The 24,465-nt window shown below is 41.5% G+C and overlaps 1 protein-coding gene across 3 annotated transcripts in view; it reads right to left on the reverse strand.

Annotated features, from left to right (window-relative positions):
• ADAMTS18 (ADAM metallopeptidase with thrombospondin type 1 motif 18) overlaps positions 1 to 24,465 on the reverse strand; it is a 78,848-nt gene that overhangs the window by 14,577 nt on the left and 39,806 nt on the right. For all 3 annotated transcript variants that reach the window (XM_068161607.1, XM_068161608.1, XM_068161609.1), the window contains 8 exons: positions 23,718 to 23,813; positions 22,358 to 22,506; positions 15,885 to 16,057; positions 13,764 to 13,894; positions 13,508 to 13,631; positions 12,080 to 12,324; positions 2,355 to 2,496; positions 762 to 888 (listed from right to left, as the gene is read on the reverse strand). In XM_068161607.1, coding sequence (XP_068017708.1) covers positions 762 to 888; positions 2,355 to 2,496; positions 12,080 to 12,324; positions 13,508 to 13,631; positions 13,764 to 13,894; positions 15,885 to 16,057; positions 22,358 to 22,506; positions 23,718 to 23,813 — 1,187 coding nt within the window. The remainder of the gene's footprint in view (positions 1 to 761; positions 889 to 2,354; positions 2,497 to 12,079; positions 12,325 to 13,507; positions 13,632 to 13,763; positions 13,895 to 15,884; positions 16,058 to 22,357; positions 22,507 to 23,717; positions 23,814 to 24,465) is intronic.

Genomic DNA, 24,465 nt, shown 5'->3' on the forward strand with positions numbered 1-24,465 from the left:
TAATACTGTCTTTAATTATATGAGCACACAACAGTTTCTTTTCCAGAGGACCCCTGCTACAGCTCCTATAAATCAGTGTAACTCCCTTGTTTGCAAAGGAGCTCTACTGATTTAGTTCAGCTGGATTCTAACTGCAGATCTGCGTGTCAGTGCCTTCCCTTGCATCTCATCTTTCTTATGTCTTCTAGAAAATAAGACTGTTCACATAGGAAGTGTCTCTGTATTTATTTTTGTGGGCACCAGGAGCATTGCTGACAATTTATTTGGTTTAGATAGTCCTCTTCTTGGGATCAGAATACTCTGTGGGACATTTTGTCCAAAGATTACTGATTACACTTCACAAGATTCTTTTAACCTAATCTAATATGTGGAATCTGAGTCATGGGGCCAAGCTTCCACATGGGGAGTAGCACTTTACTCAGGAAATGGTCTTATTGATTCAAGGTGAGTAAAGGTGGCAGAACAGGCCTCTAAGCAACTTAGATTTACTCAGTGTCACATAGCTAACCCTAGCATGGTGACAGAGCTGCAAGCAATCCTCAGGAGGTCCTGCTTAGCAGCACTAGAAATACCGCCTCTATTGTTATCCTTGGGCAGAAGCCTACACAACAGTTTTAAACAATTACTGCTTTACCTTACAGAGTAAAAGTGGGTTCCTCTAGCAGGCTATACAATCCTCTGGACCTGCTGGAGAGGACTTCTTTCATGGCAAATTGAGTCATAAGGCACAGGCAAAAGGTGCAAAAATAAAGAGAACTTACTATGCTGGGCAGGGATTGGCATTGCAGAGCTTTATCTCAGTCAAAGGCTTCATCCTTGGGCCACACAAGGAGGAGTTAACTCGTGTTCGATGATCTTCTAAACAAATGGCTTTTGCTGTAAGGTGTCCTATGGCAGCATCAGAAAAAAACCCAGAGTAAAACAGGTGTTTACTCACAAAAAGTAGGGAAGAATTTTAACTCAACAAGTCCATGTTCATCCTTAATCCATTTCCACCAATCTGAACTAAAAAAAACTGGATTTCATTTGGCAATGTGTTCTTCATGTTAATGTCCTTCTCTGTCACACAGCTACTGTTGAAATCAGGTGAAACATTTTAGGCAGAAGCACCCTACCTGCCAGTCATCCCCCAGCATGAAATTACTAATTCTTCAAATCCTAATTCCCTACAGAAAGCAGCAGTGCTTGCTTAGAGCTCTCCTTATGCACTAGCAAACTGCAACAAAATATTCTGCAGCTTTTCACAGCCTTCAGAATTCTGCAGGGTCCTGAACCTGAACTCTATCCGGTATCAACATCAGGACAGATCACAGAGAAGACCACAGATGCCTTAAGAGATGAAGGGATTTGGTAGTTTTCTACTTAATTGAGCTATGTCATTCACCTCACACATGGTTCATTGGCATAGCACGGCAGTGTTTGAAATAGGGTTGTTTCCATCGTCTTTATATCCATGCTGCAAGCTTCGTTTGGTTTAAAGGAAGTTGTCATGTTTTATGCCTGCAGTGCTCCTAGTGGGTTTTCTTCCATAAACAATTTGCTGAGGTGCTGCAAAGTCTGACAACAAGCTGGTGAGATATTCCTGAATTTCACCTGGGTTTTTTTAGCCAACAGAGGAGCATGGCATGGTATTTACTTGGTTACCCAGCCCTGTTCTTTGGTATAAAAGACAAGTGCACCATGCAGACTTATTTGTATGACCAAGTGAGTTTAAAGGCCACTAAAATGTTAGTTCTCAATTCTTTTTGTAGGATGCCCCACATGCTACTTTTCTGCTTTCACTGACAGACCATCCAGGATCAAAAAAAATCTAATAGAGGGTCTGCATGAAGCAAATACCCAGAGGAATATGCTAATAAAAAATACTTAAGAGAAAATTGCAAACTTTGGCCTGGCAGCACTCAAATATCTGTAATTAAACAGTGAGAAGATCACAGTGCAACAGCCAGTAAAGGTCTTGACAATATTTCATTGTTCAATTACTCTCTACAGATAAGACAAATGTTACTAATTATTTAGTATCTTTCTATGTTCCCAAATTACAACAACAATAAAGCACAATTCCCACCTTGCTTCAACAGCCAGGTATCAAATGCACACACAGTGACCTAAACAAATGGAGACTGAGTCACTGTAAGTGACATGAATTGAGGCTGGCAGGATTTTTTCCTCACTATAAAGGAAATATGAAGGTACTTCATTTACAAGTTGTCCCACAAAAGCCCAAGGACTCGGTGTTCAGTGTATCCCCCTGTGTGTACTGACACACATCTGCAAAATCAAAGGCAGCTGGAATGTTTGGGATGCTTTAAAAAATGAAAACTAAGAGGATTAGCAATTGGGAAGTTACCTACCACCACCACAGGTAGCTGAGCACTCGGACTGCACCGTCACCCAGGAGTAGCTCTGCTTTTTGACAGATGTCTTGCTTTCATTGTTGCTTTTGGAAAATGTATATTCCCAAACGATCCCAGGATTTTTGCCTTGTAACAGGATCTGTAGAGGGGTTTGTTTAAAAAAACAGAAGGGAGGGGGCACAGAAAGGGATTCTGTCATTCTGAAGGAAGATGAACTAACCGTGTTACACAGATTGTGTATTTACACACACCCTGCTTGGGAAAGGATTTTCAGGAGACCTAAGTGTTCAACAAGCTAAAAGGCATCAGAATAATTCCTAACCAGCAATACATTTACTTGGACTAACACCTGCAGGGCATGTTAACAGAAGAGTGCAGAAATACAGAGGTCAGCATAATGCCTCTTTAAATCAGAAGGCATTGGACTAAATTGGTGAAGCAGAAATGGCTCCAGTAGATGTGCAAGATCATCCAAAAACTTGGCAATGCAATTTTAGTCACTGCCCCTGCGCCAGCTCCCAGTGCTCTGCACCTGCAACTAGCCCTAACCAAGTGAGTCCCCATGCTCACTGGGAGCCCACTGGCAGGTGCTGGAGTTTGCCTGTGGCAGTACAGTGGATGGATTGAGGATATGGGGTGGGAGAACGTCCTCTCTCTTTTTTCCTTGGCTACTCATCACTATTTGATGTAAATGTTTTGTAAGATTTAACAGCCCCTTCAGCTGAAGGAAAATACCTCTTCCACATAAACTTTTATTTTCAGGAAGCTGTCTGACTGCTGACAGTAAAAAGTCCAACTCTGTTAAAAGAGCTGTTCCACAGTCATGCTGAAACTTGAACCTCAACTCCACAGACATTACAGTTTGTAGAAAAAAGCAGGTTTCTATAATCTGTGTTCGCTGTACTGTCCTTAAGGCCAAATTGAGACAAATATTTGATGTTCAGAACATGTCTTCAGAAAGTGTGCTTCAGGAGAAAATAGGAAGTGCTAACCCTACTGAGAACTGAGCCATGGAAAAGTATTTCTTTAATTAAACCAATTTCTTTCCTGACTCTTGTTACACACCAGGCCTCAAAATACTTTAATTTGCTTTTACTCACTGGAAGGTCCTATGAGTTCCAAGGTATTAGCACAGATCTCAGCACCTTAGGCAGCCAGAAACAATTTAGAGAGTAGCTTTATTTTCTGGCTAATGTACCAACAGTCAAAGTCAGATTTCCTCTGTCATGGTCCTATGAGGATTCACTTTCCCCATTTCAGTAGGTGCTCTGTGTTCCTTCAAATGCAGAGGCTGAAATTCTATCTGGCCTTTTAGAAAGTCAAGTGTCAGAAGAGGAGGAGGTTTTGTTCATACTTCAAGACCTTGTGTAAGGGTTAGCCCTTGTCTCATTTCATTCTGACAACTGTTATAAAGCTCCACTGTCAGTGGCCATAAAACCAGTAAAGCTTAAAACCTTTCTAATAAAAATACCCTCAAGTATTAGACTGAACACTTGTCTTCTGGAAGTGCTCTGCTTTGTGAAAGGAAAGGCAAGAAGCAGAACAAATGCAGCCTGAACAACAGAATACAGGAGGCAGAGGAGGGACAGTAAGAAGATAAGAGTGGATACCAGTTTTACTCCTGTTACATCAATATCCTCCTGGTGCTACAACAGAGTGAAGGAAATGAAGAGCAAATGATCTCAGACAAGTCAGAACAAGACATGTTAGTATCTAGCACTTCAGAAAACAGCCACACAGTGATGTGAGGAGCCCAGAACCTCCAGCTGAGTGAGTGCCTCTAGGGTAAATCCTGCACCCTGGCCATACACATTTCAAGACCTTGGGCCACAGCCCCTTCTCGTGCATTGAAGGGCAGACACACTTGTAACAGGCAAGTTCACTTCAGCATGAACTTCCTCTCCTTTCCTGGCCACCAGCCAAAGCTAGAGCCCCTTCCCACCCAGCAGACTACAAGGCCTGCATCCTCTTCAGGTTTCTCACCTCCTAGACCATCCCAGCTATTTAGAAAAGGGGCAAAACCAAACTCTGGCAAAGCACTGGAGACAAAATATTGCAGGACACAAACACATACACTTCAAAGGCCCTGGCACTCAGCTGAAAAGCAGTATACAGTGTATAATGTTCAACCAAGTTTTCATCAGGAATGCAATGCTATTGCAAAGTTGCAATTCTGCCAAAATAATGAGCATATAAAAAGGTTTTCTACTGTATTTTCAAGCATTCATTATGAAGCCCTTCCTTAACAACCCAATAACTGAAGTCTGCACATACGGCCAAGTTATCAGACCTACAAATTTGGAAAGACCTCCAGTGCTAGTCTACTTAACTGGATGCATTCCAGCATCCTCCCAGCCAACTGGCATTTGCTCCCAAATTTACAGCTGGCAAACAACCTCCTTAAACATTTCCAGTTCCTCAACACAACTGTTTAATGTCTACCTTTAACACACCAACCACCTGACTTCAGACACAACACTCAGCAGCTCTGACCGCAGGGTGCTGGGTTATAAAATTTACAGCTCCTAGAGTTGGAAACCCACAGACTCTACGGCTGGAACCTGCCAGGGCTGTGCTGCAGAAAAAGAGCTGTGGCTTTTGCTTAGGGCACAAAATGTTAAAACAATGGTTAAACTGAATTCTCCTAACTAAAGAACCTTTTCCTTTCACTGCTGATTTCAAAGCTAAACCAATGTATTTCTACACTAGCTGTCCATCTGCCCCTTTGGTTGAGATTACCTTTTCTTCTCCATGGCTGTCCTTTGTTTCCAATGCAATGCTATGTTTTGCAGCTCCCATTTTGAGTCTATCAACATTCCTTTGTTATGATTGACTCTGTGCTTTTCAGGTGGGTTTTATTGTAAGACATACATGTGAGGTTACTTGCAACACACTGAATTAAAAGATGCTAATTTAGACAAGACAAACTCCTCTTTCTTCCGGAATATTCTGTCCAGTGTATAGAAAAGCATGCTAATGCCGGGCATGAAATTAGCTGAAAACCCAACCCATCACCTCACAGACACAGAGTGAAGCTGAGCACAGAGAAACAGGCAGGTAAAGGAGTTGTTTCCCCCCATGTCCTGCTTGTATTTCCATCTCCACTGGTTCTGCATGTGTGTCATTTTTGAATCCCAGCATGCATGGCAGCTTTTTTCTGTCTTTAAACTGCATCTACATTTCCTGGGTCACTCCCATGCTTTGTAAGGCTTTGGTAATCTCTTCAGGTGGATGTAACAGCTAAGCTATCTGCAGTGAGCCATCAATTACCCCATAGGGGCAGAGAGAGAAGTCTGTCCCCATGAAGACTAGTGCCTGGCTGTGTTAAGCTCGTGAGACCTGCAGGCCTCACCCACTGTGAGTCTACACACTGCTTAATAAATTGCAGCATCTAACATCCTAAGCCAGATTCTGATTTCTCTGTTCAATTAAGATTAATTCCAAAGACTTCTGTGAGTTTACTGTGATTTCAGTAGGACAAATCTAAGCATGCAGTGTATGATGCTTAAGGAAAACTGTGTTAAACAGGTTTTAAACAGGACCATTGTCTTGAATGGGCAGTTGTTGGGTGGGATCCTTGACAGGGGCTAACACAAGGAGCTTCAAAGAAAAGTGAAAGAACGTCTTTTTGGAAAGCACCAGTTGAGGAAGTTACCTATTGGTTGCTTAAGCCAAACCTTAAAACAAGAGGGGGTTTTATCCCTTCAGTATTTCTAAAGTAACTTTAAACACAACCTTAACTAAAAGCTTATGACAAACTATTGTTTCTCAGGAAAGTCCACTAAGGTCAATAAAAGTTAAAAACAAGAGTAGAGTATCCTTGAAAGGTCCTGGATGATCTCATTTCCACTTCATCTGTTTCAAATTTATCTGCTGTTGTTATTGTGTCTCCACTTTTTTACTCTTCACATGCTAAATGTCCAACCTTGAGGCATAGTGTCCAGTTAATCTCTCCTCACTAAAGGAGAACCCTTTTATCCACTGCATTGAACCAACATCTGTATCCCATAAGCACATCTTAGCTCTCTTTAGCTCACTTTCTCTTTAGGGGAAATCAGTACAAATTTATCATCTAGTAGCTAATAATACATGCAATGCTTCATAACTGCAACTTGGCTTTCTCCCAGTGGTAGCTAGATGATCACTAAAGTCATTCCACCTGGCCTCCTTTCTCTTTTTTCCCCCTATTGGTAAAGAGGAAGTGATTTACTGGTTTTAATTAGACATATTCCTGCCTTGAAGCTCCCTTTGCTTTCTCTTCCCATGAATGTCTGCCTCTTTGCAAAGCATTCTCCCCATCTGTTACTTATTGCTGTCAAAATAAAAGATTTTATTATAATTACTATTTAACAAAGATCTCAGAGTTTCTTGATTCAGTATTTCATCCACCAAGTTTGAGGTAAATTTCAGTGAGGACACTGATCCTATCTCACCCTGAAAGACTACAGTGCCTCCCCAAATTGTATTTGATGTCTCAGTTCAATCAATTCTTCATGTATTTATTGACAGAATGGAAAACCAAATTATTAAACTCACAAAGATGATCAGAGGGCTGCAGCACCTCCCCTGTGGGGACAGGCTGGGAGAGTTTGGGCTATTCAGCCTGGAGAACCTGGCGAAACCTTATAGCAGCCTGCTAGTACCTGATGGGCTCTACAGGAGAGCTGGGGAGGGACTTTTTACAAGGGCTTGCAGTGACAGGACATGGGGCAGTGGTTTTAAATTAGAGAAAGGTAGATTTAGATTGGATGTTAGGAAGATGTTTTTTACTAGGAGGGAGGTGGAACACTGGAAAAGGCTGCCCAGGGAGGTAATAGAGGTCCCATCCCTGTAGACATTCAGGGTCAGTCTTGATGGGGCTCTGAGCAACGTGGTCTAGTTGTGGATGTCCCTGCTCACTGAAGGGTGATTGGACCAGATGACCTTCAAAGGTCCCTTCCAACCCAATGCACTCTATGATTCTATGTTTTAAAGTCAGTGTATCAGTCACTGGTCACACAGTATTTTTCACTCCCACCTAGCAATTCAGTTTCTTTTGCCCTGTCAGAGTCTTTGCAGTAATTCAAATGAGTCCTGGAAGGGGACTGAGTGTTTCATCAAATGGAAGTGACAAGTAGACCTGATACGAGTTGTGTGTTGATAGAGCCCAGTGCTGGCAATGCCTCTTGTGCTCTCCCAGCCTCTTCTGGAAAGTATTTTCAGCAGTCAGTGGTGCCCACTGGCAGCCCTTATTTGCAAAGCTAGATAAATGAATGATTAATTTGCTGCGTGTTTCTTCTCAAGTTAAATATTTTTCAGTTAACAGCAAAACACTGACAAGGTCTTTACATGGAAAGTGCTGACCTAGGCTTACCTATGACCAAATGACAGATAAATGATCTGAATATATTCAACTACATTAAAGAAAGAAAAAAATCCAGCATGTTTCCTTTTGAGATGAGACAACTGCACTACAGAAAGCATATTTTTAAAACCTGGTATTAATTTCTGATCCTAGGTTGTCATGTGACTAACCCATTTCTGCCCCTTTGCCCACTCTGTTGTTTCATCTAAACTGAAGCTGACCATTTGGGGAATTGCCTTCTGTATCCATGATTATTTTACATTTCAGCTTGTACTGCTTTCTACAAACCCAGAATCACCAAAGTATCAATAATTCTATCTTCAGAAGGACACAGATACACAAAGTCTGAAGGGCACTGGTTAGCTGGTGGTTTGGGGTTTTTTTGCCCTCCCTCCATCTGTGAAATTAATTCCTGAGCAATCCAGAAAGGGTTCTGATGAATTCTAAAACCTCATCATGCATTTGGACTTCCAGTAGTTGTGCTCAGGAAATACTACTAGTCCTACACATGGAATTCCACACACATTCACCTCTCAGTGTTCTCCTCCTCACAAAATACTTGGCCAGTATAGACTGTGTTTTTCCTTCCACAAACTAGTCAAATTACAGATTCACTGCCTTCATTGGTATGACTCTTTCCCATAATTATAGCCATAAAATATATGTAAATAGAGCAAGTGTATTTATTTTTTGGTGCAATTTCAGAGGAAATAAGCAGCACTTTATCAGTCTTTTTTCTTGTCTTTCACCCATTTTTGAATAGTGCTTAGGACTGTGAAGTCTGATTAATGATGCATGCTCAGCTACTGAGAAACCTGACAGAAAAGCAGATGCCTAGGAATACCCTGTGCAGTACCACAGAAATACAGAGCCTTCTGCTGCACTGCAAGGCTGAACTTGTGAGATGCAAGACATGAAGGAATTTTATGATTCTTTTTTTCTTTGGGTTTCCTCCTTCTCTCAATGCAGGCTTCAGATGTCTCTTTCAAGAAAATGTTTTAGAGAACGACTGCATTTCAAAGGCAGTGATTGCCTTGAGCACAGACCTGCCAGACCTGTCTGGACCCATACCTGGAAAGCACTGGTCCCATCCCCTCCTGTGGATCTTGCTCAGGGGACGTGCATAACCTGAGCAGTTCTGGAGATGTGCAAGCTGATTTGCATTCAGAAGCACAGTCAAAAGCCTGGGCTGTTTGAGTCACCACCCATAGGTCTAGCAAAACTGTGACTACAAAACTGAACAGGCATGAGATGTGTTAATCTGTCTTTCAGATCGCTGTGGAACGGCAATAAATACACCTACAAAACCTTCTGTTTTCGGCCCACCTGAATAATAAAAGTTCTGTGCTTATGTCTGCAGCTGATTCACTTTCTCAGTACCTGCAGTGTGCACTTTTACAAGGCCTTGCTCTGAATTCTTCTGGAAAAAAAGAAAACAACTAGGAAATAATCATTCCATTTCTTTAGAGTACAATCTAATTTTAAAAACTAAGAAAAGAAGCAAAAGATTCCCTGAGAAGCTGAGGCCTGCACCCTGCAAAGCCTTATCCTACTGGAAACTAATTTAACTGGAGAAAAAAAATGAATGGCAGGGCTTTCTTGTTGTTTTTTTTAATGTTTCCCTGAATATTACAGCTGAGATTAAAAAAAGAAGAGAAAAGCCATAATGTAGGATGTTGAAAAACTTCTTTTTTTCAGCCTTCTATCAGTGTCTGGTATTTATAGTTACAGTGAAATTTGTTTCCTTATCACTGCTGCAAACAGATCTTCAGCAATATGTCTGCTTTCTCAGACAGTCCTATTTCTTTAGTTTCCATTGGCACATTTGCTGCTCAGAGGTACTGGTAAATCATACATAATGCAGATCACTGAGCAGAAAATTAGGTAGTTTTCCCCCTGCAAAATTCAGTTTGTTGACTGTTGCTTAAACTATTGAAAGGAGAAGAAGCCTTCTTAACTACACCTCATGCAAATATCTAATGGGGGACCATGCAACTGCAACATTTTCAGTCATTAGAATCTTGGAGAACCCAGTGGTGTAGGTATTCCAATAAAAATACAAGGGAAGTTTAAATAAGCTCTCAAAGGAGCAATAGCCTCCAGTTAAATGTTAAACCTTAATAAAACTGTTTAGCATAATTTGATAGGATGAAAATAGAAGTCTTATTTGGCATTACATTTTTGTTCTTTATTCTGCAAGTATGTGCATGATATATAGCCAAGTCATCTTGCAGGCAATTTATTAGTCAAACTTCAGCTCTATAATAATAGAGCTCAATCCTCTTTGTATTATGACAAATAAGATTCCCAAGAGTTCAGCTGAGTATTTCATAGTATCACAGAATGGCTTAGGTTGGAAGGGACCTCAGAGATCATCTGCCATGGGCAGGGATATCTCTCAGCTAGGCTTAGCTGCTCAAGGCCTTACCCAGCCTGGCCTTGAACAACCTCAGGGAGCAGGCAGCCACAGCCTCCCTGGGCAGCCTATTGCAGTCTCGCCACCTTCAAACTGAAGAACTTCTTCCTAAGATCCAGTCTAACTCTGCTCTCCCTCAGTTTCAAACCATTCCACCTTTTCCTATTGCTAGACACCCTTATGAAAAGTCCCTCTCCAGCCTTCCTGTAGGATCCCTTCAGGTAGTGGAAGGCAGCTCTAAGGTCACCCTGGAGTCTTCTCTCCTCTAGGCTGAACAGCCCCAGCTCCCTCAGCCTATCCTCACAGCAAAGGTTCTCCAGCCCTTGGATTATCTTTGTGGCCCTCCTCTGGACTGGTTCCAACAGCTCTGTGTCTTCCTTATGATGGAGACACCAGAACTGGACACAGTATTTGAGGTGGGGTACTGCATCCAGTATTTAGAAATGTGCTTGTTTCCTTGGACTAAGGCTGTTTTGAGACAATTTGCAGACAGGGAAGCATGTCTGTAACTTGTAGACCAAACTCTTCCTTGAACCAGAGTATTCCCATTAGCATACAGAACCCAAATGAAAAATCTTCAAGCGAGCAAAACTGCTTTTATAAGGTACTGCAATACACATCCTTAGCTGATGTCCAACTGTCCATTCCAAAATATGTTCATCCTAAAGTACTTTAACATGTGTTCATGGTCCATGAACCTCAGTGGTTCTTAAGGGTGTAAGTACATTACTCAGTCAGTAGGAACAGCAGCAAGGCTCTTCAGCATTCCAAATAAACACTTAGTGAATAGTTGTGAAAGTTCATATAATCCTTGAAGACTGTATTTCATGTCACAATCTGCACTTACTGTGCTGCTTAGTTTAAGAGAACAAAGGTGAGTAAGGGAGATGGGATGCAGAGTTCTCAGCTAACTGCTGAACTTCTGCAGAGAGCAGTGTCAGTCCTGGTGCTGTGTGAGGGGAGAACCGCAGAGGGCTGCCCCAGAGCACAGCTGCAGTGCTTGCTCTCATGCTCCCCAAGTGCACCCTGGAGAAAGCTGTGTGTGATAGTGAGCTGGCCAGAGGATTGCTGGAAGGTGTGGGAAGGAATTGAATCCTTTCTGGGGAGGGCTCTTTCCTTCTCACAGGGAAGGATTCATCAAGACACCACAGATTTGTTACAAAGCCAAAGCCTTGCTAGAGCTTCCTAGCAAAGCAGGCAAATTAACGTAACTAACAAGGAGTGAAGACCCTGGAGATGCAAACAGAAATTGACTCTCAGATGTTGTGATGCATTTTAAAAGAAGATGCAATAAAGCAACCTGAAGTAAAAAGATTTTTCATAGAACAAAAGTTTTAGTGGCCAATTTCAAAACACTGGGACAAACCACTTAGGTATTGGATTTTCTACAAAATACAGTTTCAGCACAGGACATCCTGCAGAGAGAGTGGGTGATACAGATTTGCCTGGGAGACACAGATACACTAAATGTGTTATTTTAGATGCTATCATCAATAGAACCAAATCAACACTCTGTGTGGCACTTTGCCCATCTGTGTCCCAGTGCAGATGTAAACACGGCTGCCTGCACCTCAAGTTTCAGAAGTCCTGTTTGAAACTACCCTTAAGCCTTGCCATAAAGTTAGCTTTCATTTTTACATCACTTTCCTGTTGTACTATTTTGTGCCATTTACTTTATGCATTTATAATCTCGATTACTATTGTGTAGCAGCTAAGCAATAATGCTGCATGGTGTGTCCTGCACCTTCCTTTTGACTGACCTGGCGACAGTTGACTCAACGTCAGCCCTTGCTGAAGTGGTGAAAGGCCTTTCAATCTAGCATGACGACACAATTAAGGCTGAAAGCTATCATGACTCAATGCAACTCTTTAATCTCGCTGAAAGCTACAGTGCAGAGCTGAAGCTGTCATTGCTAATTCTGTAATAGACATCAGGGGAAGAATAAACAGGAGAAAGCTTACTTCAAAGACCAGCGTCTCATTAGTTGGTCCTGCTGCATACAGACTCTCTGGATGGTTGAAAGAGCGTTGGTAATCAAAAACTGTTCCAGCAAAAGAGAACTTCCCTGGCCAGTCAATGGTCCAGTCTCCTGTCAGGTAATACTTCTTGCTGAGGTTGCGCACTGCAAGGTAGCTGTTGGAGACCTGCATTTCATGCAGCTGTATGCTGCGAGCTCCTGCTGGAACCGTCACCACGGCATAGTAGTCTGGAATGAAAGAAGGAAGCAACATTTTTGCAGATGGCATACAGACAGAGATGGCTTATCACCAGTGAGCCAGCTCTCAATGTTTGCACTTTAAAAGCTATTGAAGACAGCTTTCTGACCCACCAACGCTACTCCATTTTCAGACGGAGAAGTCACCTCTGGTTTAACCCCTCCACACAGCCTGTAATCAGAGTTAACTCTGAGGTATTTCAATTCCTGGAATTTTTCTTTGTGATTAAAGACAAGAAAAAGCAAGTTCCCCTTAGAAAAATGCAGAGCACATTAACAGAGGTTTCACTGCAATTGTTTTACCATGTTTTCCATGTAGCTCCCTACAGTAGTTGGAGAGTACTGCTCCCGTCATGGACCAGGTTTGTGAGGTGAGATGCACTGGGAAGCAGGGGGCTTTTGGAAAGCCCTGTGCACCACTCCATATCCCTGCCCTCAGCCAGTGCACTCTGAGCAAGTAGAAATCTCACTCATTCTGCAGCCAAATGAGACACTGCTGATAGTCTCCAGCACACACTGCACACAGCTGATCTTGCAGAGCATGCAGCTCAGATCGTTTCTCTAGCATTGTACCTCTGCAGTACTACATCCTGAGCAATTTCCTGGCCTGTATGGCTTTATTATTGACATGTCTTCTGATCAAGGAAATACTATCTGCATTTTATGCCTGAGAAAATGCAGCACAGTGAGATTATTTCACAAGAAGCCTGTGACAGTCCACTACAGAAAAGTCCACCTCCCAGTGACTGGATCATCCACTGAATCAGCTGGACAGCTTCCAGTCAGCTTCACTTGAAAATGGACATGGAAATACTGTCATGTTTGGCATTAGACTGGATAGCTTCTTATATCTTCTGCAGTCCCATTGCAGTCAGAGCTGCTGACAGCTATTTTTTCACTTAAAATCTCTTTTAAGAGGAAATTCACACGTAAGGGGAAAATGTGGCTTAAGAAACAAGAGCAATGTTTGCAAATTAACTAACCAAGACGAATGCTCATAGCTTTCTTGTTACCAAGAAACAGGAGAAACGTGAACTCTCCTGTCACTCTCCCTGTGATTTTCAGTTCACATCTGGACTTCTAACCACTGCCCTAAGGAGCAAGGAGTCATATATATTACATGGGGCTACAGCACAGCAATGAGTTGATGGTCATGTGGAACATCTTTCCTTACCATTAGCTTTGTGCTGGATCAAGTATTGGCCTTTAAAAAACTTGCACGTTGAATTATCTCCTTTACAAACTCCACAGGCATCCAATACAGCTTTGGAACCAAGTCCATGATCACACCCTACTTGCTGCAACCAAAAAGGCACAAGTGAAGGACTCAGCCACAAGGGAATCTGAAGACACAGCTGCATTTTCCGTAAAGGAGTCAATTGCCCACTTAACAAAACCAGACATTAGGACTGTAAGAAACTTTATCTTACTTCACATATTCCATCAATGCAAACATCATATTTATTTGGAGAACACAGAGTTCCATCCTTCACTTTGGTGGACATTGCAAAGAAAAAGTCAAAGTCTTCAGCTGTACAGTACAATTTACATCTGTCTTCCTCTGGGGGGAGGGAAACCAACAACACAAAACAAGAGAAGAAACCATTAGCAGCCCTGCAGCCATGTTTAAATTTAAAATAACAAACCCCACACCCTGCTGTTGCTTCTTCCTCCATCCTGAATGTCAAGCTACAATGTTAGTTGTGTGTGGTGTCGTATCAGGACACAGAGATGGCAGCAACATAGCCCCACTACAGTAGCTTCTATGATGCTGTTTTAAAACAGCTTGTGGGTTTGACTGACCACACATAGAATTAAGAATTAAAAACCAGTGTGACAACATGTACACTGCAGCTCTGCTGATGTGGCCCTGAGTTCTTTTCTCCCAGTTCACAGTTTCAAATTCCAGTTTTTTTATTAAGAGAAACTGGAGACTGCAATAATTTTGTTTAATTTTTAGCTACAAAAGTACATAAGATGGTACAAATGATCAGTTCACCTGAAAGCTAGGACTGGGGCCAGACTTTCCTGTAAGGAAAGAGCTCTTCTCTAAAAAATCCCAACCACTGTCCATCAAACTTCTTCTCACACATGGATGGTATCTTATGCTTAGAGAGGGCTGCCCCTACTCAGACAAAAACAGTCATGCAATTGTAAATGTTGACACAACTGCTGAACTACACAATTTTAATACCAATTGTAAGTGCAATAAATAAATTAGCATAGCAGAATTTAGGAGAACATGAAACTGAATTAAAAATAGGTTCCTTTTGTTCCTTAATAAGCAGCTGCATTTCCCATACCACTTTATACAGGGACAAGGCATCTGCGGCAGGTTGGAAGACCAGATCATGTTTGCAGGACTGTAAATGCAGATCTTGGGGGAGATTTTGAAAAGCAGCTACGAGAGCAAGGACAGGCATTTTCAAGTCCCAAGTCACTTGGGAACATCTTGCTTTTGAGACCTTTTGTCCCTAATTTCAAGCTTCTTTCTCTTTAACTAAACAGAGCTTCTACCTTTGAAAGCAATGGAGGCTACCTTAATTTCAGTTAAACACCTATTGTACAACAGCCACTGTTACATGCTGTCAAACCACATTTCCTCTTTCCTCTGGCCACATTGGAGATAGATTTATAGATACCCATAAAATCATCTGCAAAGACCTTTGGAAATAATATAATCAGGCTATGAATGAAAGTGACCTGTTTGTGTGTGTTTGTGTGCATACATACATACATATATATACATACATACATATATACATACATGCATACATACGTATATAGTTAGGCACTTATCACCCAAACCAAATCTGTAGAGGTGCTCAATGAAGCATCTACAATGTGATAGACCAGCCACTTTGATTCAAGTGGTAGCAACTGCAGCTACAAACTCTGCTTTCAAACTTGCAGACAATGTGCCTTCTATCTGATCAATGTGACTACCGATTCAGAATACTTGCACAATGAAGAGGTAGAAAGTAAAAATGAACTTTGCTTGTACAAAAGTCAAGACATAAGTGTTGAGACCTGAACTTTATATAAGGATCTCTTAGTAAAAGATGCCTTTATAAAATGTATGCCAGTACATTGTTTGTGTTTGCAATTCTCATGGGCAGAAAAGTCAAAGGGTTGATTTATTGTTACGTTTTGAAATCTGAGAACATTCCAAAGGAAGGAAGATTCTGGTAGTGTTATTGTGGGAGCTCACATTTCCCATGCTGAAAAATCCATGGAAATTGTCCTGGTTTGATTTTACACTAACTGATACATGAAATAAAATGAAAGAAAGGAGTAGCAACAGGCAGGGAGTGACTCTAAGGACAAAGATTTACATTTGCAACCCAAATCAGCCCTGCATGTTCACACAGGCAGTGTTGCACGGGAGGCCAGATTCGGCTGTGCTAGAAAGTAAACACATCTCAAATAAGCCAACTGAATTTCTGTTTGCTTACATCAGGGTGATATTTGCCCAGAGAATATGGATGAATTACAGCTTATAGCTCGCTTCCTGCAATCGCCTTTGTCCATCAGAGCTGGGCCATAATTACCTTCCACTTTAGTGTATGGCTTCCATTTGTAGTACCACCCCCGGAAAGGTTTGCTGTTGTACTCGGCGCACTGCTGGGCACGGAAGTCCAAGCTGTCTGCTGGACACGGCTGATGGTTACAAAGCTGATAAATACGACTGGAACCTTGGCAGAATTTGCCACCATACTGTGGCCTGAAGGGAAAAAAGGAAAAGAAAAAAGCTCTTCTGAAAACCTTATTTTTGTGTGCTTGGCATGTTACGAGTGATTGAGAATACAGAGCAAATGGGAGGACACTGTCTTAGGGGCTCAGGATTTCATAGATGGGGCATTAGTTTTCATGGTTCCTAAAACCAAGCAAAGCAGTTGCCATGAATTATCTACTTGGATCACTGCAAACTCAGCAAAGATGCAGCCATCTAGAGGTAAGTCATGTTTGCACTGGTATAAATTTACAGGGTATTTTGTATTGGCTGCTTTCAATCTTGTTACACAGCTATATTTACTCTGCAGCACCCAAGGAATGAACATGTGCAAATAATTACCTGTCACAATAGGAGTTAATAAAGGATAACAGAACACTGATCAAATGTAAACAGAATGAATAATTGCATTTGGTTCTTCATTTGTTTTGTAAATCATTTGGAAAAAAAAGTGCTTTGAGAAAGTCAAAGGAACCAAGGACTGTGCATAGTTGTCCTGCTTTAGGGAAATGTTGGAACCCATGGAGAGCTTTAAACACGACACATCCACTTCAGCAAACCTTACCTGGGCATTTCCTTTCATTTGGGGCAGGAAGAAAAGAGTATATTCTCTTACTTATCTTATAGCTTCTCAGAATAATAGTTTTTTAACTATTTGGTATACACACACAATCAAAATAATGTGAAGGGTAAGATTTTCTCTTTTTAAAATGACTGAGGGGACTCACAAGCTGCTGAGAAACACATTCACTCACTTTTGTATTCCTCCTGGATCTACACAGGAATTCACTGACGTTATTTTTGCAGTTTCACAATGCTCAATCTGCCAGCCCTGAGCCAAATCCTCAGAACAACAAATTCTAAGAACTGTTGGTGGTATTATACAATTTTTTTTTTGCATCAAGTGAAAAGAACTGGTAACAGTTCTGCACTTGCACCCATTTATACAGTGATTTTAAATATCAGGGAACATGTGTGCCTGGAAGACAAGCTGTGATCACCTGGTGGACACACTTATTAAGGAGAAAAATAGGAATAACATAAAAGATGCTGCATAATAACAATAAATTAACAATTATAATTCACCATTAGTAAGAATAGTCTAAAAGATACAGTTGCAATGCATTTGTTGTTTCAAATCCCTAAGCACTATGTTAGAACTATTCTCCAGATCAAGTATTCCATGCAACTTCTCCTGGCATGCATCTGACTGGAGCAATGTGGTGCAACATGGCTGAGAAAATTCATCTGCTTTTCCTTTTTGCTGCCTGGTTTTTATGTTTTGAATCAGCTTTGAGTGCACACAGTATTTGCCTTTGCCAGAATTCTGGGCTACCAGGCTTTCAACCAGGTGGAAACCCACCTGCTACTCTGTTTAAAACTGGGTTAAAGCACCAGCAAAAGTTGTTGTGGGAAAACCCCTAAACTTCTAGTGACTGTACTTGAGGCCACCTACTAGCTACACTGACACTGGGTATAAAGTTGAAAGTCTTAAAACAAAATCAGACTTTCTGTCCTAGTTGGTGGCAATTCAGCCTGTGAAGGAAAGGGAGGATATTCAGCATCAGTGAAGTCAGGGTGTATTTATGTTCATTTTGTGCAATTGGTAAAAGCTTTGAGTTAAGACAGCCAAATCCTTGGGTCCTTACTCAGTTCTCTACAGACGTTTTTTACAGCTTCAGCACATGTGTGATTTTTGACCTCCTTCAGCCCTAGAAAGCAAATCTGCTTCAGAGTACAGAAAGAAACAATCTCCTTCCAAGTAAATGCCACCAAACAAGCAATATAGGAGAATTATTTATAGCTAGATCATGATTTCTAGCCACAGTCTTGCATTTGAGGATGGTATAAAATTCCATCAAACTAAGGGAGCACTGAAAGAGGGATTTTGTTTCTCAGCTCTGTTACAGCATTTTAATATTACAGTACACTCCCATTACTGAAACAGTTGGCCAAAGAATTATGGAAACTTCTCCACCTTCGTTTTTCACCAGCAAGATGTCAGTAAGAGTTAAGTAATTCACAGGAAGCTAGATGTAGATCTACAAACCCAAATGTCTGAGAAGAGACTATTACCTACTCTGACAAAATCATTCTTTTATTAGTGATATTTACACCACCAGTAGAGTTTGATTTGACAGCCTGCAGAAGCTCTGTGCTTACAACACAGAGGCTAGTCCACATTTCTCTAGTGATGCAGTGCTCCTCACACAGATACAGCCTATGCTTTTCATCTGTGTTCCTCCCCAGAGCTGGCATGCATGGGCAAAGCTACCTGGATATTCACAGAGGCTGCTAGACATGAGGTCCTGCTGAGGATAATCAAGAGAAGTTTAGTCTCCAAAGAATGATTTGTAGAAGGAGCATAAGTACAAAGATGTAAATAATACACTTCATATAAGACTCAAAGATTGAAATGCTACAAAAGTAGTTTAAATTAGTCCTGCAGTGCCCTTCAAGAACAGACTGCATGAACAAGGACAGTAAAATGGATATTCACTGCAATACCACAGAGAGAGTAAGAATACCTGGAATGAATCTGATCCAGAGAAGTATTTTAAGCATTACAAAATGAAGATCAGCTACTGAAATTCTGGACTCCTACTTTTACATGCTTTGTAACCACTGAAATTCAAGTGTGAACACTTCTGCTCATTATGGCCATATTAAGATAGTGTCACAAAGCTGGACTATTTTATTCTGCATGGATTTGAAAGCTTTTCAGAGTCTTTCACAGTGTTAGGTATTAATTCCCATTTTACATGTCATCTTTACCTTGCATCAGTTCACTGCAGTCACTGTTACAGATACTGTACACAAGAGATTAACAAGACACGTTCAAGCAATTTTGATTCCGTCTTTTGCTTGCATACATGCCTAGACCTTCACTCTTACTGAACAATGCACTATTGTGAAGTGGATAGGATGCAGTCCCACAGATATGATTTAGGTATTAATTTGAATCTCTCAGGCGCTCTTCAGGTTCTTTCCCAGCTAAACTATTAAATGATGTAGTCTATTCTGCAGAGAGACCTCGACAGGCTGGACAGATGGGCAGAGTCCAACGGCATGAGATTTAACGCATCCAAGTGCCGGGTTCTGCACATTGGCCACAACAACCCCATGCAGTGCTACAGGCTGGGGTCAGAGTGGCTGGAGAGCAGCCAGGCAGAGAGGGACCTGGGGGTGCTGGTTGATGGTAGGATGAACATGAGCCTGCAGTGTGCCCAGGCAGCCAAGAGGGCCAATGGCATCCTGGCCTGCATTAAGAACAGTGTGGCCAGCAGGAGCAGGGAGGTCATTCTGCCCCTGTACACTGCACTGGTTAGGCCACACCTCGAGTACTGTGTCCAGTTCTGGGCCCCTCAGTTTAGGAAGGATGTTGACTTGCTGGAGCGAGTCCAGAGAAGGGCAACGAAGTTAGTGAGGGGCTTGGAACACAAGCCCTATGAGGAGAGACTGAGGGAGCTGGGTCTGCTTAGCCTGGAGAGGAGGAGACTCAGGGGTGACCTTATTGCTCTCTACAACTACCTGAAGGGAGGTTGTAAACAGGCAGAGGTTGGTCTCTTCTCCCAGGCAGCCAGCACCAGAACAAGAGGACACAGTCTCAGGCTGCGCCAGGGGAAGTTCAGGCTGGAGGTCAGGAGGAAGTTTTACACGGAGAGAGTGATTGCCCATTGGAATGGGCTGCCTGGGGAGGTGGTGGAGTCGCCGTCACTGGAGGTGTTCAGGAGGAGACTTGACAGGGTGCTTGGTTACATGGGTTAGTTGATTGGGTGGTGTTGGGTGATAGGTTGGACGCGATGATCTTGAAGGTCTCTTCCAACCTGGTTTATTCTATTCTATTCTATTCTATTGCTATTCCTCAACTGTGAAACGTTGTGATGTATGAAAACCAGATCCATGCCATTACCCTGTGACAATTTACAGAAACATAATGATTCTAGCAAATCTCTGCTCTACAGATGACCTCCATAGGTGTTTGGTAACATGAAATTGTACGTAACTCCAGGGGTAACTCAGAAGCTGGACCTGGAGCTGTTCAGGTGTGGTCACAAGGTCTGCCTTAAAATGAGAAAGGAAACTGAACTAAGTTGGATATTATTTGCAAGAGGAGAATTTCACCTACAAACACAGGTAACTACATTTTCATAAGCAGCAGCCTGCTTTGGTGTCCTTCTCCTGTCTTTCAGCTTGTATCAAAATGGGTCACTGTTACAACCCCTGGAGACCTGGAAATCTCCCTCAATAAGAAGCCAGCTCCTTCGAAAAATGGACTACTTACTTAAAATCCTCCTCTTAAAGAGTCCACCCACTCTTCAGAGCCCCACACCCCTTGTCCTAATCTCTTAGAGCAATACATTCTGTTCTTTGCCATTCTCAAAATTTCACTATCCAAAATTATCTGTCAAGCTTTTGTACAACATAAACATTAGCTCCTACCCAGACCTGGATTAGGAGCAGTTAAATATATTGCATATGAAATAACATACATATATGCACTGCAGTGCATAAACACATGAAATATGCTTCAGAAGTCCAAAAAGAAAGGAATCATTATTCTTTGTTTGTGTGTAGTTGGAGAGGTGCACAATGAACAGTGACTGGGTTATAAATCATTCCATGTGGTGTAACACTGAAAAGAGACAGTATCATTTTCCCAGTGACTGCACATCTACACAAAAGTGCTGTGATGGGGAATACCCAGCTACCTGGATATTCCTGTGGTGTGAGGATGGCTTATTCACAGTCCTGTCATTTCATCACTCCTACTCTGAGACTTTTAAAGTATCTTCTCTTGCTCTAACTGAATTATCACTAATATAACAGAACTGAATTTATTATAAACATGAATCAGTTCTGGTATCAAGTCTTACTAAGCTACAGCCAGTCTCACTTTAATTAGATCCCTCTAAATGCAAGGTTTAAATACATTATGCTAGAGCTACAGACACACCTCCTGTTAAAGAGCTTCTGTTTGAAGACCATTGGCAATCATGGTCAGCTACAGTAGTGAACCAAACTGGAGCATTTCAACCGCTGGACATTCTTCCATCACACAGGGCGAGCAAGGGAAGGCTTATGAACAATGTGCAGACATAGGAATTTAGCAGGCAAAACAAAGACCAAGGTCAGGAGACCAAATATATGTATGACGTGTAACTGGGACCCTGGAATCTCTTGCTAAATAGTTTAATAAAGATAACTGTCCAAGTAATTTTAATTATCAAAATACACCAAGAAACAACAGAAAAGGTTGAAAAAAATGCTCTGCTACAGATCTGCAAAAATTGGCTTGACTGAGTGATGGTAATAAAGACTATTTTAACTAACTCACATTTTCCTATAACACAGTATATGAAGCATGGATATTATTACTACAGCACTGTATAGTAGGTGTGAGGCGTCTTTACAGCCTCATATAAACTGTGTCATATTTTCTCTGGTTTTTATTACTGCAGTTTAAATGCTGTTTTTATTGTGTGCAATGAAGAATACATGTGTCTATGCCTGCTCAAGTTGTGTATGAAATAAAACAGTGAGATCCCTTTTTTTTTGCTGCTAAGTTGAAGTGAATTGAGTACTTGGGAACAATGCTGGTCAGATAACACTTTGCCTCTGCTTTGAAAGAGCACTGTAAGGAATAGCAGCAGTTACAGTGTTAAGACATTGACTAGAAGAAAACACCAGGAATGTTTCACAAGAGCATACAATTCTAGGGTTCACCAACTTCATTTTGAACTGTGAAACAGAAAATGCAAGCACCATGGCAGACATACAGAGACATCTGTCTGTAACCACTCTGATATTGAATTTCATAATTTTTCAGTTTATTATCCTAGGCAGTAATATCACATCAGAAGTCTTAATAGCCTTTAAGACCCTTTCCCCTTGTTTCATAAATTATTAGGTGTGAATATGTCTGTGTGGCATTTTGTTACTTCATAGAAAAAACTGAATCATAGAATGGCTTAGGTTGAAAGAGACCTCAGAGATCATCTCCTCCAACCTCCCAGCCATGGGCAGGGATGACTCCCAACCAAACTTAGCTGCTCAAGGCCTCATCCAGCCTAGCCTTGAACATAGGAAGGAGACAGCCACAGCCTTCACTTTCTACCACCAGGCCATACTTTTGTCTTTCAGCTATGACTCATCACATAGGGCATGAAAGAAAGGTCTTAGAAACATTTTCACATGTACTATTTCCCTGCAGAAATGAACTCATTTTTTTTGTACTAATAACATAAATAGTTAGTATTAAAAAAAACCCTTTTCATATCTATGTCTTACTTTGGGTTATTGCAGTGTCTTTCTTGATAGATGACTCCTCCTCCACAGGTGCGAGTACATTCCGACCACTCAGACCAGGCTGACCACTGGCCATTCACAGGCTTAGGCCCGTGATCACCGTACTTGACACACTGCCCTCTTCGACACCACTGCCAAAGGAATACAAAAACCATCCCATCAGTGTTAGCAGTGCCTAGCAGATGCAAAAAAAAAACAACCAAAAAATCCACACTTAAAGCTCCAGGCTTCACTCTAATAGACATGAGGTCACCCACTGAACTCAGTAAGATAGCTCACAGTAGAACAAGGACTCTGAAGTAGATCCACACAATGGTATAAGAAAGTATTGTCCTAACCATAGAATGGTTTGGGTTGCAAGGAACCTCTAAGGTCATCTAGTCCAATGCCCTCTGCAGTAAGCAGGGACATCCTCCACTACATCAGGTTGCCCAGAGCCCTGTCAAACCTCACCTTGAGTATCTCCAGGGATGGGGCCTCAACTACCTCCCTGGGCAACCTGTTCCAGTGTTCCACCACTCTCATGCTAAAGAACGTCTTGCTCACATCCAATCTAAATCTGTTGTTCGCTAGTTTGAACCCATTGCCCCTCATCCTATCACTACAGGCCTTTGGAATCAGTCTCCCTCCGAGTTTTGAGTGGCTGAATTCTGAGGCACACATTTGCAAAACTGTTCTCTTGGAGAGGATCTTTTTGCCTTACTCTTCCTCCCAAAATGTTCATTTCTGGTCCAGTGCTATCAGAACCTCAAAACTTCCCATGTAATTTTAAAGTAGTGTGCCAAAGCTCCCCTTTACCATTCAATTATGAAAGACTGCACATAGATGAAAAGCAAAACTTGTGTCAGTACTTGCAAACTGAACCAATATTCTATTGGAGGAAACATCTCAGGAAAAGAAAATATTTTGGGCAACTAGAGATGAGCGTAAATTACAAGGTTCACCTAAAACCAATTACCAGGCTCTTCTAGCAGTGATCACTGATGATGATGTGCATGGTAGCTTTAGTCTGCACAGCAACTATTATGGCTTAAGGGATGTTTATATTAGAGTGGAATTTGAAGTCTTGATCTAACTTCTGTTATAAAGAATGGATTTTCTTACTGATTTAGATTTGCCAGATCTGTCTTGTCCCATAGCATGATAGGAGAGGCATCAATCCCTACCATCAGATAGGTGCCACTGTGAGGACCAGTGCTGACTATGGATATGCAATGCAATCTTACAGAGTAATCCACATAGCAAATATGGAGGGATTTGGATAAAACTGGTTTTCACAGGAGATATTTGACCCAACACAGTCCAAAATGAATCAGAATGTCCTATTTATAAAACAACCTACCATACTTATACCACAAGCTGTTCCTTCTGCTGCTGGCATGAACTTTGTCTCACACCTGTGACCCACTTTGTGACACCAGAGAGATTTGCATATATCCTGCAAAGGCAAAAGTACTCACTTTAGCATTCAAAATTCCCATTATTTCCTGGTGTTCAGAAGAAGTAACAGAGACACAGGCCTTCACTGCTTTGAAATCCATATCAATGAAAAACTTTTCTGGATGTAGAGCATCCAGGGGTTCAGATTCATAGCACAGCCACACCTTGCATATGCCCTTGTTTATGCAACACTTCACTATGTAGGTTTTTTAATAGCTTGAGTGTGACAGCACAATAGAACACAAATGGTGTTAAAAAGTTCAAGGCTAAAATTTCATCAATTTTACAGGGACTCTCACTGCAAAGGGACTAAAGCTCCTAAAACACAGGAGATACCTGGAAGCACAGTCTCATCACAATGCTGCCCACTCTCTTCTTTATTAGCTGTAGAAGAAACACAGCTGCCATCACCTGATAAATGTGGTTAGTGTAACAGAAATCAAAATACTCCAGGACAATAACAGGAGTAAAAGAAGTGGCCATACTTCTTTGTAGAATGAGCACTCTAGATTATTTAATAAAGTGTCTTTTCTGAAGAGAGGAGTGTAGCAGTCACTAAAATAATGGCTTAATTTAAATGAATCCTTCATCACAAAGTTAAGAGTGTAAGTTACATTTTTATTGTTCTAAACCAGCCCTGTGGATCTTTT

Source organism: Melanerpes formicivorus, unplaced genomic scaffold (assembly GCF_026170545.1).
Source record: "Melanerpes formicivorus ecotype bairdi unplaced genomic scaffold, bMelFor1.0.p_v2 SCAF_59, whole genome shotgun sequence".
Classification (NCBI taxonomy): Eukaryota; Metazoa; Chordata; class Aves; order Piciformes; family Picidae; genus Melanerpes; species Melanerpes formicivorus.